The sequence below is a fragment of the Mustelus asterias genome, chromosome 17 (assembly GCF_964213995.1).
Source record: "Mustelus asterias chromosome 17, sMusAst1.hap1.1, whole genome shotgun sequence".
Taxonomy (NCBI): domain Eukaryota; kingdom Metazoa; phylum Chordata; class Chondrichthyes; order Carcharhiniformes; family Triakidae; genus Mustelus; species Mustelus asterias.
Genome location: NC_135817.1, coordinates 12,650,113 through 12,673,321, shown reverse-complemented (window position 1 = coordinate 12,673,321; position 23,209 = coordinate 12,650,113). Strand labels below are relative to the sequence as shown.

Below are 23,209 nucleotides of genomic sequence, written 5' to 3'. Positions count from 1 at the left end.
GCACTTGCTTTTGTGACCATTTTGTCAAATATTTCACAAATCCTGACATCCTCTCTTTGGCCTTCCAGGCCCAGGAAACCCCAAACTACAGCACAATCCTGTCCCTTTCCCAATGCTCTCAGGTCTCAGCCCACCCTCATTACTGATAAAGCAGTGCCCATTTTAATACTACATGGTATCAACAGTGGGAGTGGACACTGTTGCCTTTCTGTCAGAAGGTTGTGGGTTGAAGTCAGCCTGACACTCCATTACAGTACCGAAGTTGCGCTGCACAGCCAGAGATGTCGCCTTCTGAGTGAGACTTTAAATTGTCCACACTCAGGCAGACAAAAAAGATCCCACTATTTCAGACGAATACAGGGGTACTAACCCAATACCCTGGCTAATATTTATCTTTCAACCAACATCACTAAAAGATGATCTGACCATTATTGTGTTGCTGTTTTTGAGAGCTTGCTGAGTACAAATTGCCTACAACATTTCCTACATTACAACAGGAATTGCATTTCAAAAGCACTTGATTAGGCTGCAAAGCAGAGATTTACTGACAGTAAACAGAAGTCTTTCTTTCTGCCACCTATGTTCTTAAAAAACCTTCAACTCACCATGAGCACCACAGCAGACTTGTACATAATCCTGCACTTTCTCTCTCTATCACATTTACTACCTGTCGCACTTGAACTGTCACACTCCAAATGTCACACATTAGATATTTTTCAGTTCAATTTTAACTCTCAGCCAGTCGGTTGAATGAGTTAAAATCTCACTCTCTCTACTTTGGTGTATTGTCTAACTCAGTGAGCAATGACATAGGTGATCTCCTAGTGATTGATGAAAAATCAAGCATGTTACATGCCCCTCCTATTAGCATCACATTTGCATCCTGTAACACATTCATTAATGCCACATTACTCGCACACTGCTATAAAACAAGGGACTTATCATCTGCCTCATCATGTGTAACAATGCAGCAGATCATTTAGTGCATTTAATAGAGTGATACTTCTCTTCTAAAATGTCACTGAAGTATTTAACCAAAACAATTCATGAGGCTGAATATAACTCCCTCTTGAAAATAAAATCAGAATAAACTAAAGAGAAAATATTCTCTGCAGCTTAATGAAAGGTTTCACCCAACTAGAGAATTGACTTCTGGAAGTGATGGCACTGGCTAGTTTTCTGATGTGGAGATTGCTTCCATTCTTGGTAGGAAGCTGAGTATTGGTGCCCCAAGCTGTATTTGGGTCAAGTGTCAATCTTATAGCCCCTGATTCTTTGTTATGCTGTGATTCATATAATCCACAATGCCTTGGTATGGTCACCATTCGTTTCAAAGTAATACTTTGTTGGAAATGAATGAGAAAATCAGCAAAAAAAATCAGTTAAATTAAAGCAAAATACTGTGGATGCTGGAGATCTGAAATAAAAACAGAAAGTGCTGGAAAAACTCAGCTGGTCTGGCAGCTTCTCGAACCGACTGGAGTTCCAAAGAAGAGTCATATTGGAGCTATTTAACTCAGTCGGCTAGACAGCTGGTTAGTAATGCAGAGCGATGCTAACAGCGCGGGTTCAGTTCCTGTAAATTCTGAGGTTATTCATAAAGGCCCGCCTTCTCAACCTTGCCCCCGCTTGAGGCGCAGTGATCCTCAGGCTAAATCACCACGAGTCAACTCTCCAGCTCAAAGGGGAGAGAAGCCTATGGTCGTCTGGGACTATGGCGACGTACCTTTTTTATTGGACAGTTGTTGCATTTTCTCAGCTGTTATGCACATTGCCTGCTTCATCTCATATACTGCCGCAGAAGCTGGGAAGACTGCCTTGTTAAAAAGAACAAAGAATTTATTTTAGGTAACAGTTCTCACTTCAAAGGACAGTGCAGCTATATTTTATAAATAACTTGGTAGAACTGTTTACCTTTCAAACATGTTTTATTTTTATATAATTAGTTTATTCATTTGGAGGTTTGTGTTTCAGGTAATTACACCATTCAGAAGACTAATACTTTGTGCGGAGAACAGAAAGGAAATGGAGGACTGGATCTCTTCATTAAAATCTGTCCAGAGTCGAGAGCACTATGAGGTAAGCTTCCATCTACAATGAGCTCTTCATACATTCTGTGATATTCTCTCCCATAATAAGTGCAAATTGAGAGCAAACAACTTCACGAACAAAGAACAGTACAGCACAGGTAACGGGCCCTTCGGCCCTCCAAGCCTGTGCCGCTCATTGGTCCATCTAGACCATTTGTTTGTATCCCTCCATTCCCAGACTGCTCATGTGACTATCCAGGTGCAACATCGAAGGCATTGCAGGTCAGCCTTCTTGCAGGAAATCTCCAAACATCTCCCGGGCTACTAATTGAGACTGATTTGATTGAGAACTAAAAGGGTGGCATGGTGGCTCACAGCTCCAGCAAACCAGGTTCAATTCTGGCCTTGGATGACTGTTTGTGTGGACTTTGCACATTCTCCCCGCGTCTGCATGGGTTTCCTCCCGGTGCTTTGGTTTCCTCCCACAGTCCAAAGATGTGCAGGTTAGGTGGACTGGCCATGCTAAATTGTCCTTTAGTGTCCCAAATTGTGTAGGTTAGATGGATCAGCCATGATAAATGTGTAGGGTTACAGGGTTGGGTGGGGGAGAGCCTGGATAAGATACTCTGTCCGAGAGTCAGTGTGGACTCGATGGGTCAAATGGTTTCCTTCTGCACTGTCGGGATTCAATGATTCTATAATTTTATTGCTGTCACTGATCTGGGGCACTGACTGTTCTCTTGAGTTCTGAATTTCCGACAGTTGATATGCTGCATGTGATTGGGTAAAGGAACCAACTTGGAGCCTTGTAAATGGAGGCAGGGCAAAAAGGGAGGTGGAATATCTGTACTTCTTCAGGATAACAATGACAGTAGGAAAAAAGGACACAGCTATCAGACAAATATAGAATCCATTTTACAGAAATAAAAGATAGTAAAATACCAATCTCACAAAGTGGTGCCGTCTGTAGAACACCTGAGTGGGAGGGAAGTTGAAGAAGCAATACATAGACAGATGGAGAACTGAGTAAAAAATATAGAATAATAATCATGGGGGCTTTGACTACCCTTATATTAATTCTCAGGAGAAGTAGGCAAAACGGATAGAACAAGTTCCTGCAAAGTGTATAGGACGGCTGTCTAACACAATATGTAAATACATAACAAGGGAAGATTTGCTATTGGATCTAGTAATGGGGAATGAACCAGGGCAGGTAAGAAAATTAAAAGTAGGGAAACATCTTGACGATAGTGACCATAATACAATATGCTTTATGATAATACAGAAGAATGTATATACTGAAAACCAAATTACTAGATTGGAGAAAAGTTGATTTTGAGGGGCTTAGAATAGAACTTGGGAGAGTAAAATGAGCGAATATATTGACAAACAGCAATGTAGAAGAACAATGGGAAATGTTTCAAACAGTGTTCAACAGTGTGCAGGAAAAACATATCGCACTAAAAGGATGGAACAATCTCGTGGGACTCTACTGATGAATAATTCAGTACATCAACATCATGCTGGTCTGTCAAAGCAAGAACACTTGCCACTGAGTGCTAGAGAAGAGGGAGGCAGAGGAAGAGGGAAAAAGAGATAGAGACAGAAAAGATGTAAATAATAGGGGTGAAGTCAGTGCATGGTAAAAATGTACAAAAAGGAAGATAAATTTAAAGAACATTGGGAAAATATTTCACAGTTGGTTAGTTTGTGATCGATGAAGGGTTCCGCACCTTCTTGAGCTTTCTTCTTGCTCTCACATGTTCTATCTTCATCATCTACCTTGCTTTAAAGCTACGACTTGGTGAAGCAGGGTCCCTCATCATGGGTGGTCCAGTGCACTCTGTTCCGAGTTGCTGAGGTCAAAGCCAATCTTCAAGTCAGCTTTCAGGGTATCTTTGAAATGTTTCCATATCCGCCTTGTAATCTTTGACAAGTCCCAAGTTTGGAGTAGAGTGACTGCTTTCTGAAGGTGAGTTAAAAGCAACATACTGCGAATGCTGGAATCTGAAACAAAGACAGAAAATGCTGGAAAATCTCAGCAGATCTGACAGCATCTATGGAGAGAGAACAGAGTTAAGGTTTCAAGTCTGGATGACCCTTAGTTAGGTCATCCAGATTTGAAATGTTGGCTATATTCTCTCTCCATAGATGCTGTCAGACGTGCTGGGATTTTCCAGCATTTTCTGTTTTTGTTTCTGGCGGTGAGTGTTCGGTACTCTGATGCATGCCTGTCCAGCACAAGTTGCTGCGTGAGAATGGTCACCTCCCTGCTCAGGACACCTGTTTCCTGGAGGATGCTAATGTTCGTGCAGTGATCTATTCAGGTGACAAGTAGGATTTTCCATAGACAGCATCACTGGCATGTCTTGCGCTTCCTGCGGTTACCCAGGATTTGCAGCTGTAGAAGAGTACTGGGAGGGTGACTGCTTTGTAGACTGTGACCTTTGTGTTCGTGCATGGGTGATGGCTTATAAAGACTCATGTGAGCAGCTTCCCAAAGGAGGAGCTTGCACACTGGGTCCTGTGTCGTCTCTCTAAGCCTATGATCACTAACTGGAACACTTGGTTACCCAGATAGCAGAGGTGATGGACTGCTTCCAGGTGGAGGCTGTGATGCTGGGGAAATTGTGAGCGAGCCCTGGTTTTGGTTGAAGGAGTACCTCTGTCTTTTTGGGATTAAGCTGCAGCCTCAGGAATTGACATGTTACCTCATAGAGGTCAAGGGTGGCATGTAGATCTTCTCTTTGTTGCTTTGGAGAAAGGCAGAGGTGTGACTGGTGAAAGGATTTTTGGGGTAAGATTTAATTTAAAGTACTTTTTCGCGGGTGTTATTTATTTATTTAATTATTTTTTAATTTTGGCGCGAAACCGGCAGTGGCCGCGGGGTTTACTGGGAAGGGTCTTTTGAGTTTTTGTTAGTGCACGGGAGGTTTAAAAGGCAGGCCCCACTATCTAACGGGCAGCGTTGGGAGCGGGCAGCGGAGTGAGAGGGAGCTGAGTGAGAACTGAGGGGCTTTGGCTCATCGGGCTTAGGCAGAAAGGGCGAGCAGGGGTGAGTTTCTTTTTTTTTATTTATAAGTTACTTTTCTCTGTGTACCTTGGAAGAAAGGGTGAAATATGTGTGTTAAGCTAGTGTGTTGCTCGCAGTGCAGTATGTGGGAGGTCCTGGAGGCACCTGGCCTCCCGGACATCCACATCTGTGAGGGGTGTGTCGAGCTGCGGTTCCTGAGGGCCCGTGTTAGGGAGCTGGAACTGCAGCTTGACGATCTTAGGCAGGTGAGGGAGAATGAGGAGGTGATAGACAAGAGCTATCATCAGGTGGTCACACCAGGGCCACGGGAGGAGGCCAAGTGGGTGACAGCCGGTGGAAGTGCCCCTACATAACAAGTACTCCTGTCTGAGTACTGTTGGGGGGGACAGCCCCTCCGGGGTGGAGTCCGGCCCTGTAACTCAGAGGGCTAAGGAAAGGAGGAGGAAGGCGGTATTAATCGTGGACTCGACAGTCAGGGGGACGGACAGGCGATTTTGCGGAGGCAGGCGGGAGTCTCGCATGGTGGTCTGCCTCCCTGGGGCTGGGATCCAGGATGTCGCTGGGCGAGTCCCAGAAATCCTGAGGTGGGAGGGAGAGGAGCCGGAGGTAGCGGTATATATTGGTACCGCTGATGTGGGTAAGAAGGGGGAAGGGAACATGAAAAAAGAGTATAGGGAATTAGGGAGACAGCTGAGAAGGAGGAAAGCAAAGGTAGTAATCTCGGGATTGCTGCCTGTGCCACGGGAAGGTGAGGAAAGGAATGGAGTGAGGTGGAGGATGAATGTGTGGCTGAGGGAATGGTGCAGGGGGCAGGGATTCAGGTTCCTGGACCATTGGGACCTCTTTAGGGGCAGGTGTGACCTGTATACTAAAAACGGGTGGCACTTGAATCCCAGGGGGACCAATATCCTGGCAGGAAGGTTGGCTAAGGCTACTGGGGAGAGTTTAAACTAGATAGGTTGGGGGGGAGGGGATCAAAGTGACGTGACTGAGAGTGAGGAAGGTAGCTCGCAAACAGAGAAAGGTTATAGGCAGTTGAAGAGGGCAGGTGGACTGGGAACAGAGAAGGGGAGAGGTCACACCATAGGATTGAGATGTGTCTACTCTAATGCCAGGAGTATAGTGAACAAACAACTAGCTAAAGGAGGAGAGGGCTTGAGAGATGTTAGTAGCGCTTCAACAAACCGGGTCCAGATAAAGGCTGGCATAAAGACACTTTGCCTGAATGCACGAAGCATTCAAAACAAAGTAAATGAGTTGATGGCACAAATCCATACAAATGAATATGATCTAGTGTCCATCACAGAAACGTGGTTGCAGGGTGACCGGGACTGGGAACTGAATATACAGGGTTATCAGGCATTTAGGAAGGATAGACAGGTAGAAAAAGGAGGTGGGGTAGCTTTGTTAATAAAGGATAATATCAGGATGGTAGTGAGAGACGACATAGGCTCTAAGGAGCAAAACGTGGAATCGTTGTGGGTGGAGATAAGGAATAGTCGGGGGAGAAAGACACTGGTAGGCGTGGTCTATAGGCCCCCAAATAATAACTTAGAGGTGGGGAGGGCTATAAACAAGCAAATAATGGATGCGTGCAAAAGTGGAACGGCAATAATCATGGGGGATTTTAACCTACATATTGATTGGTCAACTCAAATTGGACGTGGAGGGCTTGAGGAAGAGTTCTTGGAATGCTGTCGGGATTGTTTCATTGAACAGTATGTTACAGAACCTACGAGAGAGCGAGCTATCTTGGATCTGGTTCTGTGCAATGAGACAGGTAGGATTAAGGATCTTCTTGTGAAGGATCCTCTTGGGATGAGTGATCATAATATGGTGGAATTTCTGATACAGATGGAGTGTGAGAAAGTAGGGTCCCAAACCAGTGTCCTCTGCTTGAACAGAGGGGAGTACGATAGGATGAGGGTGGAATTGGCTAATGTAGACTGGGCGAGCAGACTGGTAGGTAGGACAGCTGAGGAACAGTGGAGGATTTTTAAGGAGATTTTTTTTAAGTACTCAGCAAAAATATATTCCGGTGATAAAGAAGGACTGTAAGAAAAAGGATAACCGGACGTGGATAATGAAGGAAATAAAGGAGAGTATTAAAATAAAATCATATGCATACAGAGTGGCCAAAAATAGTGGAGAATTAGTGGATTGGGAAAGCTTTAAAGAAAAACAAAGAACGACTAAGAAAGCGATTAAGAAAGGAAAGATAGATTATGAAACTAAACTAGCTCAAAATATAAAAAATGATAGTAAAAGTTTTTACAAGTATATAAAAAGGAATAGAGTGGCTAGAGTGAATGTTGGACCCTTGGAAGATGAGAGGGGGGATTTAATAGTGGAAAACGAGGAAATGGCTGAGACTTTAAATAAGTTCTTTGTGTTGGTCTTCACAGTGGAAGACACAAATAGTTTGCCGAATATTAGAGATCCAGAGTTGGTGGGAGGGGAGCTCCTTAATACAATTACTGTTACTAAGGAGGTGGTGCTTGGTAGACTAATAGGACTGAAGGTAGACAAGTCCCCGGGCCCGGATGGAATGCATCCCAGGGTACTGAAAGAAATGGCGGAGGTAATAGCAGATGCGTTAGTAGTAATTTATCAAAATTTGCTGGACTCTGGGGTAGTGCCGGCTGACTGGAAAACAGCTGCTGTTACGCCGCTGTTTAAAAAAGGAAGTAGACAAAAGGCGGGTAACTACAGGCCGGTTAGCTTAACGTCCGTAGTTGGGAAGATGCTAGAGTCCATTATTAAAGAGGAAATAACAGAGCACCTGAATAAGAATGGTTCGATCAAGCAGACGCAGCATGGATTCATGAAGGGAAAGTCGTGTTTGACGAATCTACTGGACTTTTATGAAGATGTCACTAGTGCGGTTGACAGAGGGGAACCGGTGGATGTGGTGTTTTTAGATTTCCAGAAGGCGTTCGATAAGGTGCCTCACAAAAGGTTGCTGCAGAAGATTGGGGTACACGGAGTTCGGGGTAAGGTGTTGGCGTGGATTGGGGATTGGCTATCTAACAGGAAGCAGAGAGTTGGGATAAATGGGTGCTTTTCTGGTTGGCAGTTGGTGACCAGTGGCGTGCCGCAGGGATCGGTGCTGGGGCCTCAATTGTTTACCATTTACATAGATGATCTGGAGGAGGGGACTGAATGTAGGGTCTTCAAGTTTGCTGATGACACGAAGGTGAGTGGGAAAGCGAATTGCGTGGAGGACGCGGAAAGTCTGCAGAGAGATTTGGATAGGCTGAGCGAGTGGGCGAGGATCTGGCAGATGGAATATAACGTTAGCAAATGTGAGGTTATCCACTTTGGAAGAAATAATAGTAAATTGGAATATTATTTAAATGGAGAAAAATTACATTGTGCGACTGTGCAGAGGGACCTGGGGGTCCTTGTGCACGAATTGCAAAAACTCAGTCTGCAGGTGCAGCAGGTGATCAAGAAGGCGAATGGAATAGAACATAGAACAGTACAGCACAGAACAGGCCCTTCGGCCCACGATGTTGTGCCGACCTTCATCTGAAACCAAGATCAAGCTATCCCACTCCCTACCATCCTGGTGTGCTCCATGTGCCTATCCAATAACCGCTTAAATGTTCCTAAAGTGTCTGACTCCACTATCACTGCAGGCAGTCCATTCCACACCCCAACCACTCTCTGCGTGAAGAACCTACCTCTGATATCCTTCCTATATCTCCCACCATGAACCCTATAGTTATGCCCCCTTGTAATAGCTCCATCCACCCGAGGAAATAGTCTTTGAACGTTCACTCGATCTATCCCCTTCATCATTTTATAAACCTCTATTAAGTCTCCCCTCAATCTCCTCCGCTCCAGAGAGAACAGCCCCAGCTCCCTCAACCTTTCCTCATAAGACCGACACTCCAAACCAGGCAGCATCCTGGTAAATCTCCTCTGCACTCTCTCCAGCGCTTCCACATCCTTCTTATAGTGAGGTGACCAGAACTGCACGCAATATTCCAAATGCGGTCTCACCAAGGTCCTGTACAGTTGCAGCATAACCCCACGGCTCTTAAACTCCAACCCCCTGTTAATAAAAGCTAACACACTATATGCCTTCTTCACAGCTCTATCCACTTGAGTGGCAACCTTTAGAGATCTGTGGATATGGACCCCAAGATCTCTCTGTTCCTCCACAGTCTTCAGAACCCTACCTTTGACCCTGTAATCCACATTTAAATTTGTCCGACCAAAATGAATCACCTCACATTTATCAGGGTTAAACTCCATTTGCCATTTTTCAGCCCAGCTTTGCATCCTATCTATGTCTCTTTGCAGCCTACAACAGCCCTCCACCTCATCCACTACTCCACCAATCTTGGTGTCATCAGCAAATTTACTGATCCACCCTTCAGCCCCCTCCTCTAAGTCATTAATAAAAATCACAAAGAGCAGAGGACCAAGCACCGATCCCTGCGGCACTCCGCTAGCAACCTGCCTCCAGTCCGAAAATTTTCCATCCACCACCACCCTCTGTCTTCGATCAGATAGCCAGTTACCTATCCAATCGGCCAACTTTCCCTCTATCCCACACCTCCTCACTTTCATCATAAGCCGACCATGGGGGACCTTATCAAACGCCTTACTAAAATCCATGTATATGACATCAACCGCCCTACCTTCATCAACACACCTAGTTACCTCCTCAAAAAATTCTATCAAATTTGTGAGGCACGATTTGCCCTTCACAAATCCGTGCTGACTATCCCGGATTAATCCGCATCTTTCTAAATGGTCGTAAATCCCATCCCTAAGGACCTTTTCCATCAATTTACCAACCATCGAAGTCAGACTAACCGGTCTATAATTACCAGGGTCATTTCTATTCCCTTTCTTAAACAGAGGAACAACATTTGCCACTCTCCAGTCCTCTGGCACCATCCCCGTGGACAGCGAGGACCCAAAGATCAAAGCCAAAGGCTCTGCAATCTCATCCCTCGCCTCCCAAAGAATCCTAGGATACATTTCATCAGGCCCAGGGGACTTATCGACCTTCAGTTTATTCAAAACTGCCAATACATCCTCCCTCCGAACATCTATTTCCTCCAGCCTATTAGCCTGTAACACCTTCTCTTCCTGAAAAACATGGCCCCTCTCCTTGGTGAACACTGAAGAAAAGTATTCATTCATCACCTCGCCTATCTCTACTGATTCCATACACAAGTTCCCACCACTGTCCTTGACCGGCCCTAACCTCACCCTGGTCATTCTTTTATTCCTCACATAAGAGTAAAAAGCCTTGGGGTTTTCCTTGATCCGACCCGCCAAGGACTTCTCATGTCCCCTCCTAGCTCTCCTCAGCCCCTTTTTCAGCTCATTCCTTGCTAACTTGTAACCCTCAATCGAGCCATCTGAACCTTGTTTCCTCATCCCTACATAAGCTTCCCTCTTCCTTTTCACAAGACATTCCACCTCTTTTGTGAACCACGGTTCCCTCACTCGGCCATTTCCTCCCTGCCTGACAGGGACATACCTATCAAGGACACCCAGTATTTGTTCCTTGAAAAAGTTCCACTTTTCATCAGTGCCTTTCCCTGACAGTTTCTGTTCCCATCTTATGCCCCCTAATTCTTGCCTAATCGCATCATAATTACCTCTCCCCCAATTGTAAGCCTTGCCCTGCCGTCCGGCCCTATCCCCCTCCATTGCAATAACAAAAGACAATGTTGGCCTTTATCGCGAGGGGGATAGAATATAAAAGCAGGGAGGTCTTGCTGCAACTGTACAAGGCACTGGTGAGGCCGCAACTGGAGTACTGTGTGCAGTTTTGGTCCCCTTATTTGCGAAAGGATATATTGGCCTTGGAGGGAGTGCAGAGAAAGTTCACCAGGTTGATACCGGAGATGAGGGGTGTGGCTTATGAGGAGAGATTAAACAGATTGGGTCTGTACTCGTTGGAGTTTAGAAGGATGAGGGGTGATCTTATCGAGACATATAAGATAATGAAGGGGCTGGATAGGGTAGAGGTGGAGAGATTCTTTCCACTTAGAAGGGAAACCAGAACTAGAGGGCACAGCCTCAAAATAAGGGGGGGCCGGTTCAGAACAGAGTTGAGGGAGAACTTCTTCTCTCAGAGGGTAGTGAATCTCTGGAATTCTCTGCCCATTGAAGTGGTGGAGGCTTCCTCGTTGAATATGTTTAAATCACGGGTAGATCGTTTTCTGATCGATAAGGGAATTAGGGGTTATGGGGAGCAGGCGGGTAAGTGGAACTGATTCGCTTCAGATCAGCCATGATCTTGTTGAATGGCGGGGCAGGCTCGAAGGGCCAGATGGCCTACTCCTGCTCCTATTTCTTATGTTCTTATGTTCTTATGTGTGACAGGATAATACGGTCATCACTTACTGGAGGTCTGTTGGTCGTGTGTGAGACAGCTTTGGCAGTTGAAATGCTTCCCATTCAATCTGTACTTGATTGGTCAAGTGTGGTGGGTATTCTTGACCATGTCGGGAATGGCCGATAGGAAGATGGAGAAAAGAGTGGGTGCAAGTACGAATCCTGAGTTGATTTGATTTTGATTTTATTTGATTTATTGTTGTCACATCATAGAATCATCATAAAATCCCTACAGTGCAGAAGGAGTCTGCACCGACCACAATCTCATCAGGCCCTATTCCCGTAACCCCGTACATTTACCCTGTTAATCCCCCTGACACTAGGGTCAATTTAGCATGGCCAATCAATCTAACCCGCACATTTTGGACTGTGGGAGGAAACCCACACAGACACAGGAAGAACGTGCAAACTCCACACAGACAGTGACACAAGGCCGGAATTGAACCTGGGTTAGGCGGCAGTGCTAACCACCATGCCACTATGCTGCCCTGTATTAGCATACAGTGAAAAGTATGATGCCAGTTCTGATTGGAAAGGCCTCCGACCCCAGGCCGCTGTAGAGAATGGCGACAGCTATTCCAGCATGGAGGAACATGCAGAACCTTGACATATTTTCGCAGACAGCCAATATGACCCAGGACCTTCCAGGGAGCTTCCTGGTTGACTTGAGTCAGATCGGTGAAGGCCATGTTGAGAGTTTGGTTTTGTTCGTGGCACTTCTCTTGGATCTGCAGAGTGGTAAAGGTGGGATCCATCATGCTCTGAAACCACATTGGGATTCCGGCACAACGCCCTCTGTACATGGAAGTAGGCAAGGACCATATCTGCTTTGGAGAATATGCTTTAAACCATGCCTCGGTAGTTGTCTCATTCAGCCCTGTTTCCCCTCTTGAAGATTGGGATAGTCCTTCTGAAGTCTTCCAGGAGTCTCGCTTCATGCCAGATTTGCTGGGGATATATGCATAGACTCTGCACAGCTAAGTCTATGTCAACTTTTACACCTCAGCTGGAATATCATCTGGGTCGGCATCTTATTTTTACCTTGTGCAATGGCTTGACAAATTTCCACCAGGGACGGAGTTTTGGTGAGGAACTGGTCCACTGGATGCTGGTGTCTAAAGTCGAGAGCATGCAATGCCCAAGACCACCGAGTCTTGTTTAGAAAAGGCTCAAAGTGCTCTCTCAATCTGGCCCTAATGGAAGTGTTGTCAACCAGTTCTCTTTCCACGTCATTACCCCCAGGAGTTTGTCATTTAGACCTGAGCTGAGGAGTCAAGTTTTCACTCGGAGAGTTTGGAACCTTCTGAATTCTTTACCTCAGAGCTGTGGATGGTGATCTCATGGAAGAATTTTTTAAAAATTGACTACTTGTGTTCTTATCCAGCCACCCAGAATTTCTTGTACATGTTTGTGTCAGCAGAAAACTCTGCAGCAGAGCATAAAATTGTAATTTTTAGCTGTGAGATGAAGTTTTCATTGCTTTGTAGGAAGAGGTAGGAATATTGTGTTGATCCATTTGGAACTCATGGGCTTCTATTGACGAAGATGGAAGGGCTAAGTGACACTGTGTTCATTAAACAAATGAACTAAAAGAGCTGAATCAGCATTTTGTACGTTTTGTGAACTTTGCATGGTAAACAGACCTACTTTCTCCTGACAAAGGATCATCCAGACTTGAAACGTTAGCTCTGCTCTCTTTTCACAGATGCTGTCAGACTCGCTGAAATTTTCCAGCATTTCCTGTTTTTGTTTCAGATTCCAGCATCTACAGTAATTTACTTTTATCTGCTTTCTCCTTTGCCAGACCGCACAGTTTAACGTGGAGCATTTCTCAGGGATGCATAACTGGTACGCCTGCTCCCACGCCCGACCTACATTCTGCAATGTCTGCCGAGAAAGTCTTTCTGGTGTTACCTCTCATGGACTATCCTGTGAAGGTAAAGAGCTCGTACCTAACAGGACTTTGCTGAAAAGTCCAATTGTAGCTTGTTACTGACGATTCATTGCTTTAACCTGGAAGTGTCCATTCTGTGCCCCTGGCCAATTCAGGCCAGAGCCTAGGCCAACTCAATCTAAGCATTTAACTGCTCTGTCCTTTTTCAGTATCCTGGCTTGGGCTATTATTGGGCTGATGCTTTATTCGTGCATAAATCTGAACTTCAAGGTTTGTGATATATAATTTACAGAATGGAAACCCACCATTTAGCCCATCAGGCATTGTTAGGACTGGGATGGGAGGAGTGCGCCTTTGCCTTTAAACCATTTTTTTTCCCCCACCAATTGAAATAATTGCTGTGCAAAGCAAACTGCTCTCCCCCATCAAGTACCATGCTGCTCAGGTAATTTCCTTGCTACCATTCTAAAGGTGAACTTCAGATCCTTTTAAAGGAAAAATCCAGTTCAGCTTCCAGCAATGCACAGTCCTTCCATATTTTAAAGAAGATATGGTTTTCACAGCTTATATCTGTGTTACTGCAGCATACAAGACTCCTCACATCCTTCACACCCTGTCAGTGCATAATTCTCTTTCCCTTGTGCTTAGCTAACTTCCCCTTAAGTGCATCTGTGCAACTCATCTCAAACACTCATTCTCACCAATCTCTGGGTAAAGAATTTTCTCCTCAATTCCTTATTAAATGTATTATTCTTATTAATCTGAATTTGAGTTCCCCACGAGTGAATCCAAGCTTTTCCACATTGACCCCTATTAACTCCTTCATAATTTTAAAGACCTTTATTAGTTTTTCCTTTCTGAAGGGAAGAGTCCCAACCTAATTCTGACTTTGCTGATAACTGCACCCTCTTGGTGCTGATATCATCCTTGGGAATCAGTTTTGCATCTTCTCCATTTGTCTCCAGATCCTCTTTGTAATATGGAGACCATATTATGTTGCTGTCGTGGCATATTGTATTTGAAACTAAATTTCTGAAATGATCAAAAAGCAGAATATTTCAGCTAATGGAAATCTGAAATAAAAACAGAAAATACTGGAAGTACTCAGCAGGTCTAAGAGCATCTGAGGAGAGAGAAACAGAGTTAACGTTTCATGTCAATGACCTTTCCTCAGAACTGATAAATGTAACATCTGCCCCTTTGCCTTCTCCCTGCTCGCCGTCCAAGGCCACAAATGCCCCTTCCAGAACAAGTAGCGATTTAATGGTACTTCTTTCAAGTTTGTGTACTTTATTCACTACTCTCTGCAGTGGTCTGCTCTATATTGGAGGGACTAAACTCAGATTTGTTGACCATCTGGATCATTTCCATTCAGTCCTCAAGCATGTCCCTGAGCTTCCAATGGCCTGTTAAAATTCAAATTATCCACTTTGCTCCCACATTGTCATCTCTGTCCTTGGCCTGCTGCGCTATTCTAGTGGAGCTCAATGTAAACTTGAGGAATAGTGCTTTCACAACCTCCTGGATTGAACAATTTCAGACCGTTTTCTCTATCTCCCATTTTGTTTTGCATGCTTTGGTTTTTCTGTTTCTTTTTTTAAACTTTCAAACAGCAGCACACCTGCTCCAGGTACATCTTTTGTTTCTATTCTTGCCCCATCACCATTTCCTTTACCCCTGTAAAATCCTCTTGTCCTTAGTGATCCCTGGCCTCAACATATTTACACTACCCTCTGCAAGAAGAAATCCTTCCTGCCATCATTACTAACTAGCCAAACTCTACTTTTAATGTTACGTACATTGTTCATGATTCCACCACTGGAGGAAATAGTTTATTTCTCACTATACTGTCTACTCCTTTAATCATCTTAACAACTACAACTCTAACACCTCTTCATCTTCGATATTCAAGGAATACAAGTCTAATCTCTGAAGAAGATTCATACACAGACTTGAAATGTTAACTCTGTTTCTCTCCCCCACAGATACTACCAGATCTGCTGAGTTTTTCCAACAGTTTCTAGTCTGTGCCTTTATAATTTAACCTGAGGATTTCTGGACAATCTTGGCATCTAATTGGCCTTGGCTATTTTGGCACAATAACTACCATCTGAGAGTGAGCTTCATTTCCAGACAAATCTTCTGGGATTTTTTGAGGCTGTGACCAGTAGAGTGGACAAGGAGTGAACCAGTGGATGTTGTGCATTTGGACTTTCAATAGGCTTTTGACAAGATCCTACACGAGAGATTAGTGAGCAAAGTTAAAGGTCATGGTACTGGGGGTAATGTATTGACGTGGATAGAGAACTGGTTGGCAGACAGAAAGCCGAGTGGGAATAAATGGCTCCTTTCCAGAGTGGCAGGCAGTGACTAGTGGGGTACCACAGGGTTCAGTGATGGGACCCCAGGTATTCATAATATACATTAATGGTTTGGACGAAGGAATTAATAACATGTCTCCACATTTGAAGACAACACTAAGCTGGGTGGCAGTGTGTGCTGTGAGGAAGATGCTAAGGGGCTGCAGGGTGACTTGGACAGGCTGACTGAGTCAGCAAATACTTGGCAAATTCAATATAATGTGGATAAATGTAATGTTATCCACTTTGGCAGCAAAAACAGGAAGGAAGATTATTACCTGAATAGTGACAGTTTAGGAAAAGGGGAAGTGCAATGTGACCTGGGTGTCATGGTGGAACAGTTGCTGAAAGTTGGCAGGCGGTGAGGAAAGCTAATGGCATGCTGGTCTTCATAGCAAGAGGATTTGAGTAAAGGAATAGGAATGTCTTGCTGCAGTTATACCAGTTATATACAGGGCCTTGGTGAGGCCACACTTTGAGTATTGAATGCAGTTTTGGTCTCCTAGTCTGAGGAAGGACATTCTTGCTATTGAGAGAGTCCAGCGAAGGTTCATCAGACTGATTCCGGAATGGTAGGACTGACATATGAAGAAAGACTGGATCAACTGGGCTTGTACTCACTGGAATTTAGAAGAATGAGAGAGGATCTCATAGAAACATATAAAATCCTGATGGAACTGGACAGGCTAGATGTGGGAAGAATGTTTCCGATGTTTAGAAAGTCCAGAACTAGGGATCACCGTCTAAGAATAAGGGGTAGGCTATTCAGGACTGAGATAAGGAAGAACTTCTTCACTCAAAGTTGTGAACCTGTGGAATTCTATATCACAAAAAGCTGTTGGGGCCAGTTCATTAGATATATTCAAGAGGGAGCAGGACATGGCCCTTGCGGTATGGAGAGGAAGCAGGAGTGGGATACTGAAAGTGCATGGTCAGCCATGATCATTTTGAATGATGGTGCAGGTTCAAAGGGCTGAATGGCCTACTCCTGCACCTATTTTCTGCACCTATTCTCTATTTTTCTAGAAATGGTACTCCATGTAACACTTCTGAATGAATTCCAGCAATATCTCTCGCACAGAAGGATCCACAGTTGGTTCTTGGGGAAATGCTGTTTACTGGAAAGCAGCAAGAAAAAAGTTGGATTCAAAGAAAAGAAGCCCCCTGCCAATGTGAAATTGAATCAGAAATTCTCTCTATTCATTCACAAGATGTGGGCATCACTGGCAAGGCCAGTATTAATTGCTAATCCTAGTTAATTCGATAAGCCTTCTTGGGGCAGCACAGTGGTTAGCACTGCTGCCTCATAGCACCAGGGACCTGGGTTCAATTCCCGGCTTGGGTCCCTGCATGTTCTCTCTGTGTCTGCATGGGTTTCCACCGGGTACCACAGGTTCCTCCCACTGTCCGAAAGACGTGCTGGTTAGGTGCATTGACCAGGTTAAATTCGCCCTCAGTGTACCTGAACAGGCGCCGGAGTGTGCCAACTAGGGGATTTTCACAGTAACTTCATTACAGTGTTAATGTAAGCCTACTTATGACAATAAGTAAATAAACTAAACTGATATTGAACCAATGCAACAACAATAACTTGCATTTAAATAGTGTTTTTTAATGGAATAAAACACCTTATGATGCTGAGCCACATAAGGAAATATCAGGATAAGTGCTTGATCAAAAAGTTAGGTTTTCTAAATGTTTTAAAGGAGGATGGAGAGAGAGGAGTGCGGAGACTGGATTAGGGAGGAAATTCCAGAGACCAAAGCCCAGGCAGCTAAAGACACAGCCACAAATAGTGAATCAATGACAATTCCTGTAACTTGATTGTTTTTTTTTGAGTGGTTTAATGTAAGTATGGCCACTTCGAAGTGCAGTTAAAAGTTAAAATGTTGAAAGACTGAAGTCACAAATAGTATTTCTCTAAAGAAAGAAGTCCTGGAAATACAGTAGCTCAGTCAACAGTTGTACGTAGAAAAAACAGCTTAAGGACAGTGTTCCTGTGATTAACCACTATCTGGACATGAATTTTAATGATACTATTTTCTACTGACGAATGTTCCTAACTCATGTTCCAGTGCTCTGATGTCCACAACAATCAATCCCTACACAGGAGGGAAGTCGAGCATTAGTGCAAAGCCAGAGTTGTGTTTTGTTGGTTGCTGAGATCAATGGACAAAGTTATTTCCCTGACTGGTGAAGAGGGAATCAGTCAACTGTAACAGTGTCCTGCACTGTGAGATGTGGCTAACGTTTTCCATATGGTGCTGAGGAAACTCAGGGTTTTGTGACCTTGATGACCACAGGCCAGACATGGCTCTCTCTGGTCCAACAAGTCCTATTCAGCCAAGCTGCAGAGGTCCTTGACAGGCTACGCAGCTTCCTCCTGCACTGCTCCACAAAGAGATCAGAGAAATTCACTCTTGTCCTGTAGATCCTGCTTTATTTTATACTCGTTCATGGGATGAGAGTGTCACTGGCTAGGCCAACATTTATTGCCCAACCCTAATTGCCCTGGAGAAGGTGGTGGTGGTAAGCTGCCTTCTTGAACCACTTGTGGTGTAGGTACATGCACAGTGCTGCTCAGGAGGAAGTTCTTATGACCAGCTGAAAGATGGAGCTGCAGATGGACGGTCGTTCCTGATGCTGCTGCTCATCATCAAAGACATGGTCCATCCAGAAAGAATGGCTCCTATAAATAAGTAGAGAAAGCTGTCAGCTGGATCGTGAGGGTAACATTGTGGAAACTCCCCTGGAAAACCAGACGTAAAAGACACTGATCCAGTAAGCTTTGGCTGAGAATCTCTTTCATGGAGCTTTAGTCAATCTCCAATACCAATCCCACTGTGTTTTGACACAGGTCCTGGATTGAGTGCAGTCACTGTTATTCTGTATCCAATCATTGAAATGCCTAGCAAACAACCCTCCATCTCCTAGTGTAAGCCGCCAGTGGCTAAGGCTTCGTGCTATCAAATCATGTTGTATCATATCTTCAATTTGTCCTTTTAAACCCATAGTTTTATAATCCATCACAAGCATCACACCAATTACTTTTAGGCCAGAGGTTTTCCAGGTGCAGTTTGACACTGAAAATAATTAGAAAATGCTAGCAATACACAGTAATGTTAGTCAGAATATGTAAAGAGCAAAGACAGGTTGACTTTCAAAGTCTGCATGTCTTGTCAGAACTACACTGCTGTGTTGCCAAGTGGCCCCATCTAGTGGGTGCATTAACATCTTGCAAAGTATTGAGGTAAGTTGTTTTCTGATTTTTAAAAAAATGAATGTGAGAAGACATTGGACAAGGTGAAGAAATGGAAAGATGTGGAGGATCAAATACACAAATCTTTGAAGGTGGCAGAACAGTTGATAAAATTGTTAAAAGAGTATCATTGATGTGGGTTTTATAGGCTGAGGCATAGAGTGAAAAAGCTCGCAAGTTATGATAAACCTCCAAACAATCACTGACTGAGCCTTGGCTCGAGTATTGTGCCCAGTTCTGACATTTCAGGAAGGATGTCAATGTTTTGAGAGGATTTACTAGAATGGGACCAGGAATGAGTGATGTCAGTCATGTGGTGACTCGAGAAGCTTTAGAGCAGAAGCTAAGAGAACATTTAACAGAGGTGTTCAAATTATGAAGGATTTTGAATGAGCATTTAGGGAGAATCTGTTCTTTCAGGCAGGAGGCTCAATAACCAGAGGAGGCAGATTAAGAGAACAGGGGAATGTTTTTAACACTGAATTGTTGCATTCTGAAATGTGCTAGCAGAAAGAAAATGTGCTCGGAGAAGTAAATCCAGTAATAACTTGCAAAAAGAGATTGCATATATATTTGAAAATAAGACATTTGCAGGGCTATGTGGGGGAAAAAAAATTTGCTAGGGCATTGGGACCGGTTCTAGGGGAGGTGGGACCTGTACAAACTGGACGGGTTGCACCTGGGCAGGATCAAGATTGATGTCCTGGAGGGGGGTGGGGGTAGGAGAGTGGTGTGGGGGGGGGGGGGGGTTCTACTTGCTAGAATGGTTGGGGAGGGTTTAAACTAAAATGGCAGGGGGTTGGGAACCTTTGCAAGGATTCAAAGCAGGGGGAATTAAGAATAAGAGGAAAAGATAGTAAAGAGAATAAGAAAGTGCTAGGCAAGAAATCAGGGCCAGATAATGACTGAGGGTTATAGGTAAGCCTATATATAAGCCTAGGTAGGTAGGGACATGACCGGCGCAACTTGTGGGCCGAAGGGTCTGTTTGTGCTGTATTTTTTCTATGTTCTATGAGTAAAAAATAGTAGGAAAGGGAAAAGAAACATTAAAAGTGCCCACCTTAAGATTTTGTACCTGAATGCTCAGAGCATTCGAAACAAAATGGATGAATTAGTTGCACAGATAGATGTAAAGGGGTATGATATAGTTGGCATTACAGAGACATGGCTCCAAGGTGAGCAAGGATGGGAAATAAACATTGAGGGCTATTCAGTGTTTCGGAAGGACAGGCGAAAAGGAAAAGGTGGTGGAGTTGCATTGTTGATTAAAGATGATATTGATACGATATTGAGGAAAAATATCAGCATAGATGATGTGGAATCTCTATGGGTCGAGTTAAGAATCAACAAGGAGCAAAAAGCATTGGTGGGGGTGATATACCACCAAACTGTAGTGGTAATGTTGGGAAAAGCATTAGACAGGAAATCAGAGATGCATGTGTTAAAGGAACATCTGTGATTATGGGTGACTTTAATCTGTTTATAGATTGGGAGAGTCAAATTAGTCATAGTACAATAGAGGAGGAATTTCTGGAACGCATATGGGATGGTTTTCTGGAGCAATATGTTGAGGAACCAACAAGGGATCAGGCCATATTGGATTGGGTGTTGTGCAATGAGGGTGATGTGCAGGTACAGCAAGTGATTAGAAGGCAAGTGGAATGTTATCATTTATTTCAAGAGGAATAGAATATAAAAGTAGGGAAGCTTTGCTACAGTTATACAGGACATTATTGAGACTACATCTTGAGTACTGTGTACAGTTTTTGTCTCCTTATTTAAGAAAAAACATAAGTGCGTTAGAAGCAGTTCAGAGAAGGTTCACTCAAGTAATTCCTGAAATGAAAGGGTTATCTTATGATGAAAGATTGAACAGATTATGCCTGTATCCATTGAAGTTTAGAAGAATGAGAGGTGACCCTGTTGAAACATATAAGTTTGCAGACAACACTAAAATTGGGTGTGTATCTGATAGCGAGGAGGATTGCTATAGAATGCAGGATGATCTCAATGGACTGGTCAAATGGGCAGAAAAGTGGGAAATGGAATTCAACCCGGAGAACTGTGGTTACACAAGGGTTACACAATTAATGCGAGAGTATTGAGAGGTATAGAGGAAGTGAATGTCCACAGATCCCTGAAGGCAGCAGGACAGGTTGATAAGCTGGCTAAGACGGAACGTGGAATCCCTTCATTTATTAGCTGAGCCATGGAATGTAAGAGCAGCGAGTTTATACTGGAACTACATAAAACATTAGTTACGCCACAGCTGAGTGTTGAGTTCAGATCTGTTTACCTCATCATTCAAGATGGTACAGACAATTATGAGGATGTTGCCAGGACTGGAAAATTGCAGCTGTGAGGAAAGATTGGATTGGCTGGGGTTGTTCTCCTTGGAAGAAAGGAGGCTGAGGGGAGATCCGATTGAAATGTACAACATTGTGAGGGGGCTGGATAGAGTGGGTAAGAAAAGCATATTTACCAGATTTAGCAGAGAAATCAGTGACTCGGGGGCGTAGATGTAAAGTGATTGGTAAAAGGATTAGAAGGCTGATGAGGATACAGTTTTTCAATTCTCCTCATTTTCTCTAGGGCAGGGTTGACCAGCCCTTCCCACCAGTGGGATTTTCTGGTCCTGTTGAAAGTGACACCCCCACCCCCCGTGCTGGTTCCCTAGTGGCACGGTCGGTGAGCAACACAATTGCCATTAAGTCTGGCAGGACCAAAAGATCTTGCTGGCAACCACTGGTAAGCCACCTCCACCACTGGATAACCCACCGCAGGGGAGCCGGAAAATCTCATCCTATGTTTCTAGTGCTAGTCTGAAACGTATACTCTCTAGATCATGATTCACCAACAGTTAGGCATCATCTCTCATTATTCACTCCCGTAATTGGGTCAGTTTGTACGTTTAAGAAACAGATGTAAACATTTTGTATTACTGCAGAAAGCTCTTATCATAACTTTTAAACTGGTATAAATTTAAATTTGTCTTAAAAGACTGGACTGCTTGAAGGTTTATATGTTCCTTATAAAAGTTGCAATATGTCTATGGAATTCCTGTATCCTAACTTTCACCAAGCTTCATTCACATATCACCACTTGCTGATCTACATTGGCCCCCAGTCTGATAACATCTCAGTTTAAAAATTCTCATCCTAGTTTTCAAATTCTTCCACGATTTTACTCCTCCCTATCTCTGTGACCTCCTCAAACCCAACAAATTGACAAAATTGCTGTAACTCTCCAATTATGGCCTGTTGCACATCCTTAATTTTAATCATCTCACCACAGCAAGTCATTATTTCAGCCCTATTAATTCCCTCCCTAAACTTCTCTCCTGCTCTCTTCTTTTAAGAAGCTCTTTAAAGTCTACCAGTTTGACCAAGCTTTTGGTTAACTGTTCAAATATCTCTTGTGGTTCGGTGTCATCTCTTGTCTGAGGTTTTGATGAAGCACCGTGGCATATTTTACTGCATTTTACTGCATAGGTTTCCTCCCACAGTCCAAAGATGTGCGGGTTAGGTTGATTGGCCAGGTTAAAAATTGCCCCTTAGAGTCCTGAGATGTGTAGGTTAGAGGGGTTAGCGGGTAAAATATGTGGGGGTAGGGCCTGGGTGGGATTGTGGTCGGTGCAGACTCGATGGGCCGAATGGCCTCCTTCTGTACTGTAGGGATTCTATGATTCTATGATAAGGCTCTATGTAAATATAAAATAACAAGCATCAAAAATAACAAAATCTACAAATAGCACTGGCATAAATGAGCTATGCATTTCACAAATGTCACTTGTATACACCATATTTTGTCAGTACCTTCAATGTCCGTTGCAGATGATAAAATGTAACTCATCACCTGACTCCCCAAAGCCTGTTCACCATCTACAAACATATAAGTCAGGAGTGTGATGGAATACTCTCCACTTGCCTGAATGACTTCAGCTCCAACAACACTTGAAGATCCAGGACAAAGCAGACCAAATTGAATGTCACCCCATTCACCACCTTCAACATCCACTCCCACCACCTTCAACATCCACTCCCACCACCTTCAACATCCACTCCCACCACCTTCAACATCCACTCCCACCACCTTCAACATCCACTCCCACCACCTTCAACATCCACTCCCACCACCTTCAACATCCACTCCCACCACCTTCAACATCCACTCCCACCACCTTCAACATCCACTCCCACCACCTTCAACATCCACTCCCACCACCTTCAACATCCACTCCCACCACCTTCAACATCCACTCCC

At 44.0% G+C, this 23,209-nt stretch overlaps 1 protein-coding gene across 2 annotated transcripts in view; it reads left to right on the top strand.

Moving 5' to 3' along the window:
- The window catches only part of dgkh (diacylglycerol kinase, eta), a 545,677-nt gene that overhangs the window by 355,805 nt on the left and 166,663 nt on the right, over positions 1 to 23,209 (top strand). For both annotated transcript variants that reach the window (XM_078232299.1, XM_078232298.1), the window contains exons 4-5: positions 1,975 to 2,079; positions 13,238 to 13,370. In XM_078232299.1, the coding sequence (XP_078088425.1) occupies positions 1,975 to 2,079; positions 13,238 to 13,370 (238 nt within the window). The remainder of the gene's footprint in view (positions 1 to 1,974; positions 2,080 to 13,237; positions 13,371 to 23,209) is intronic.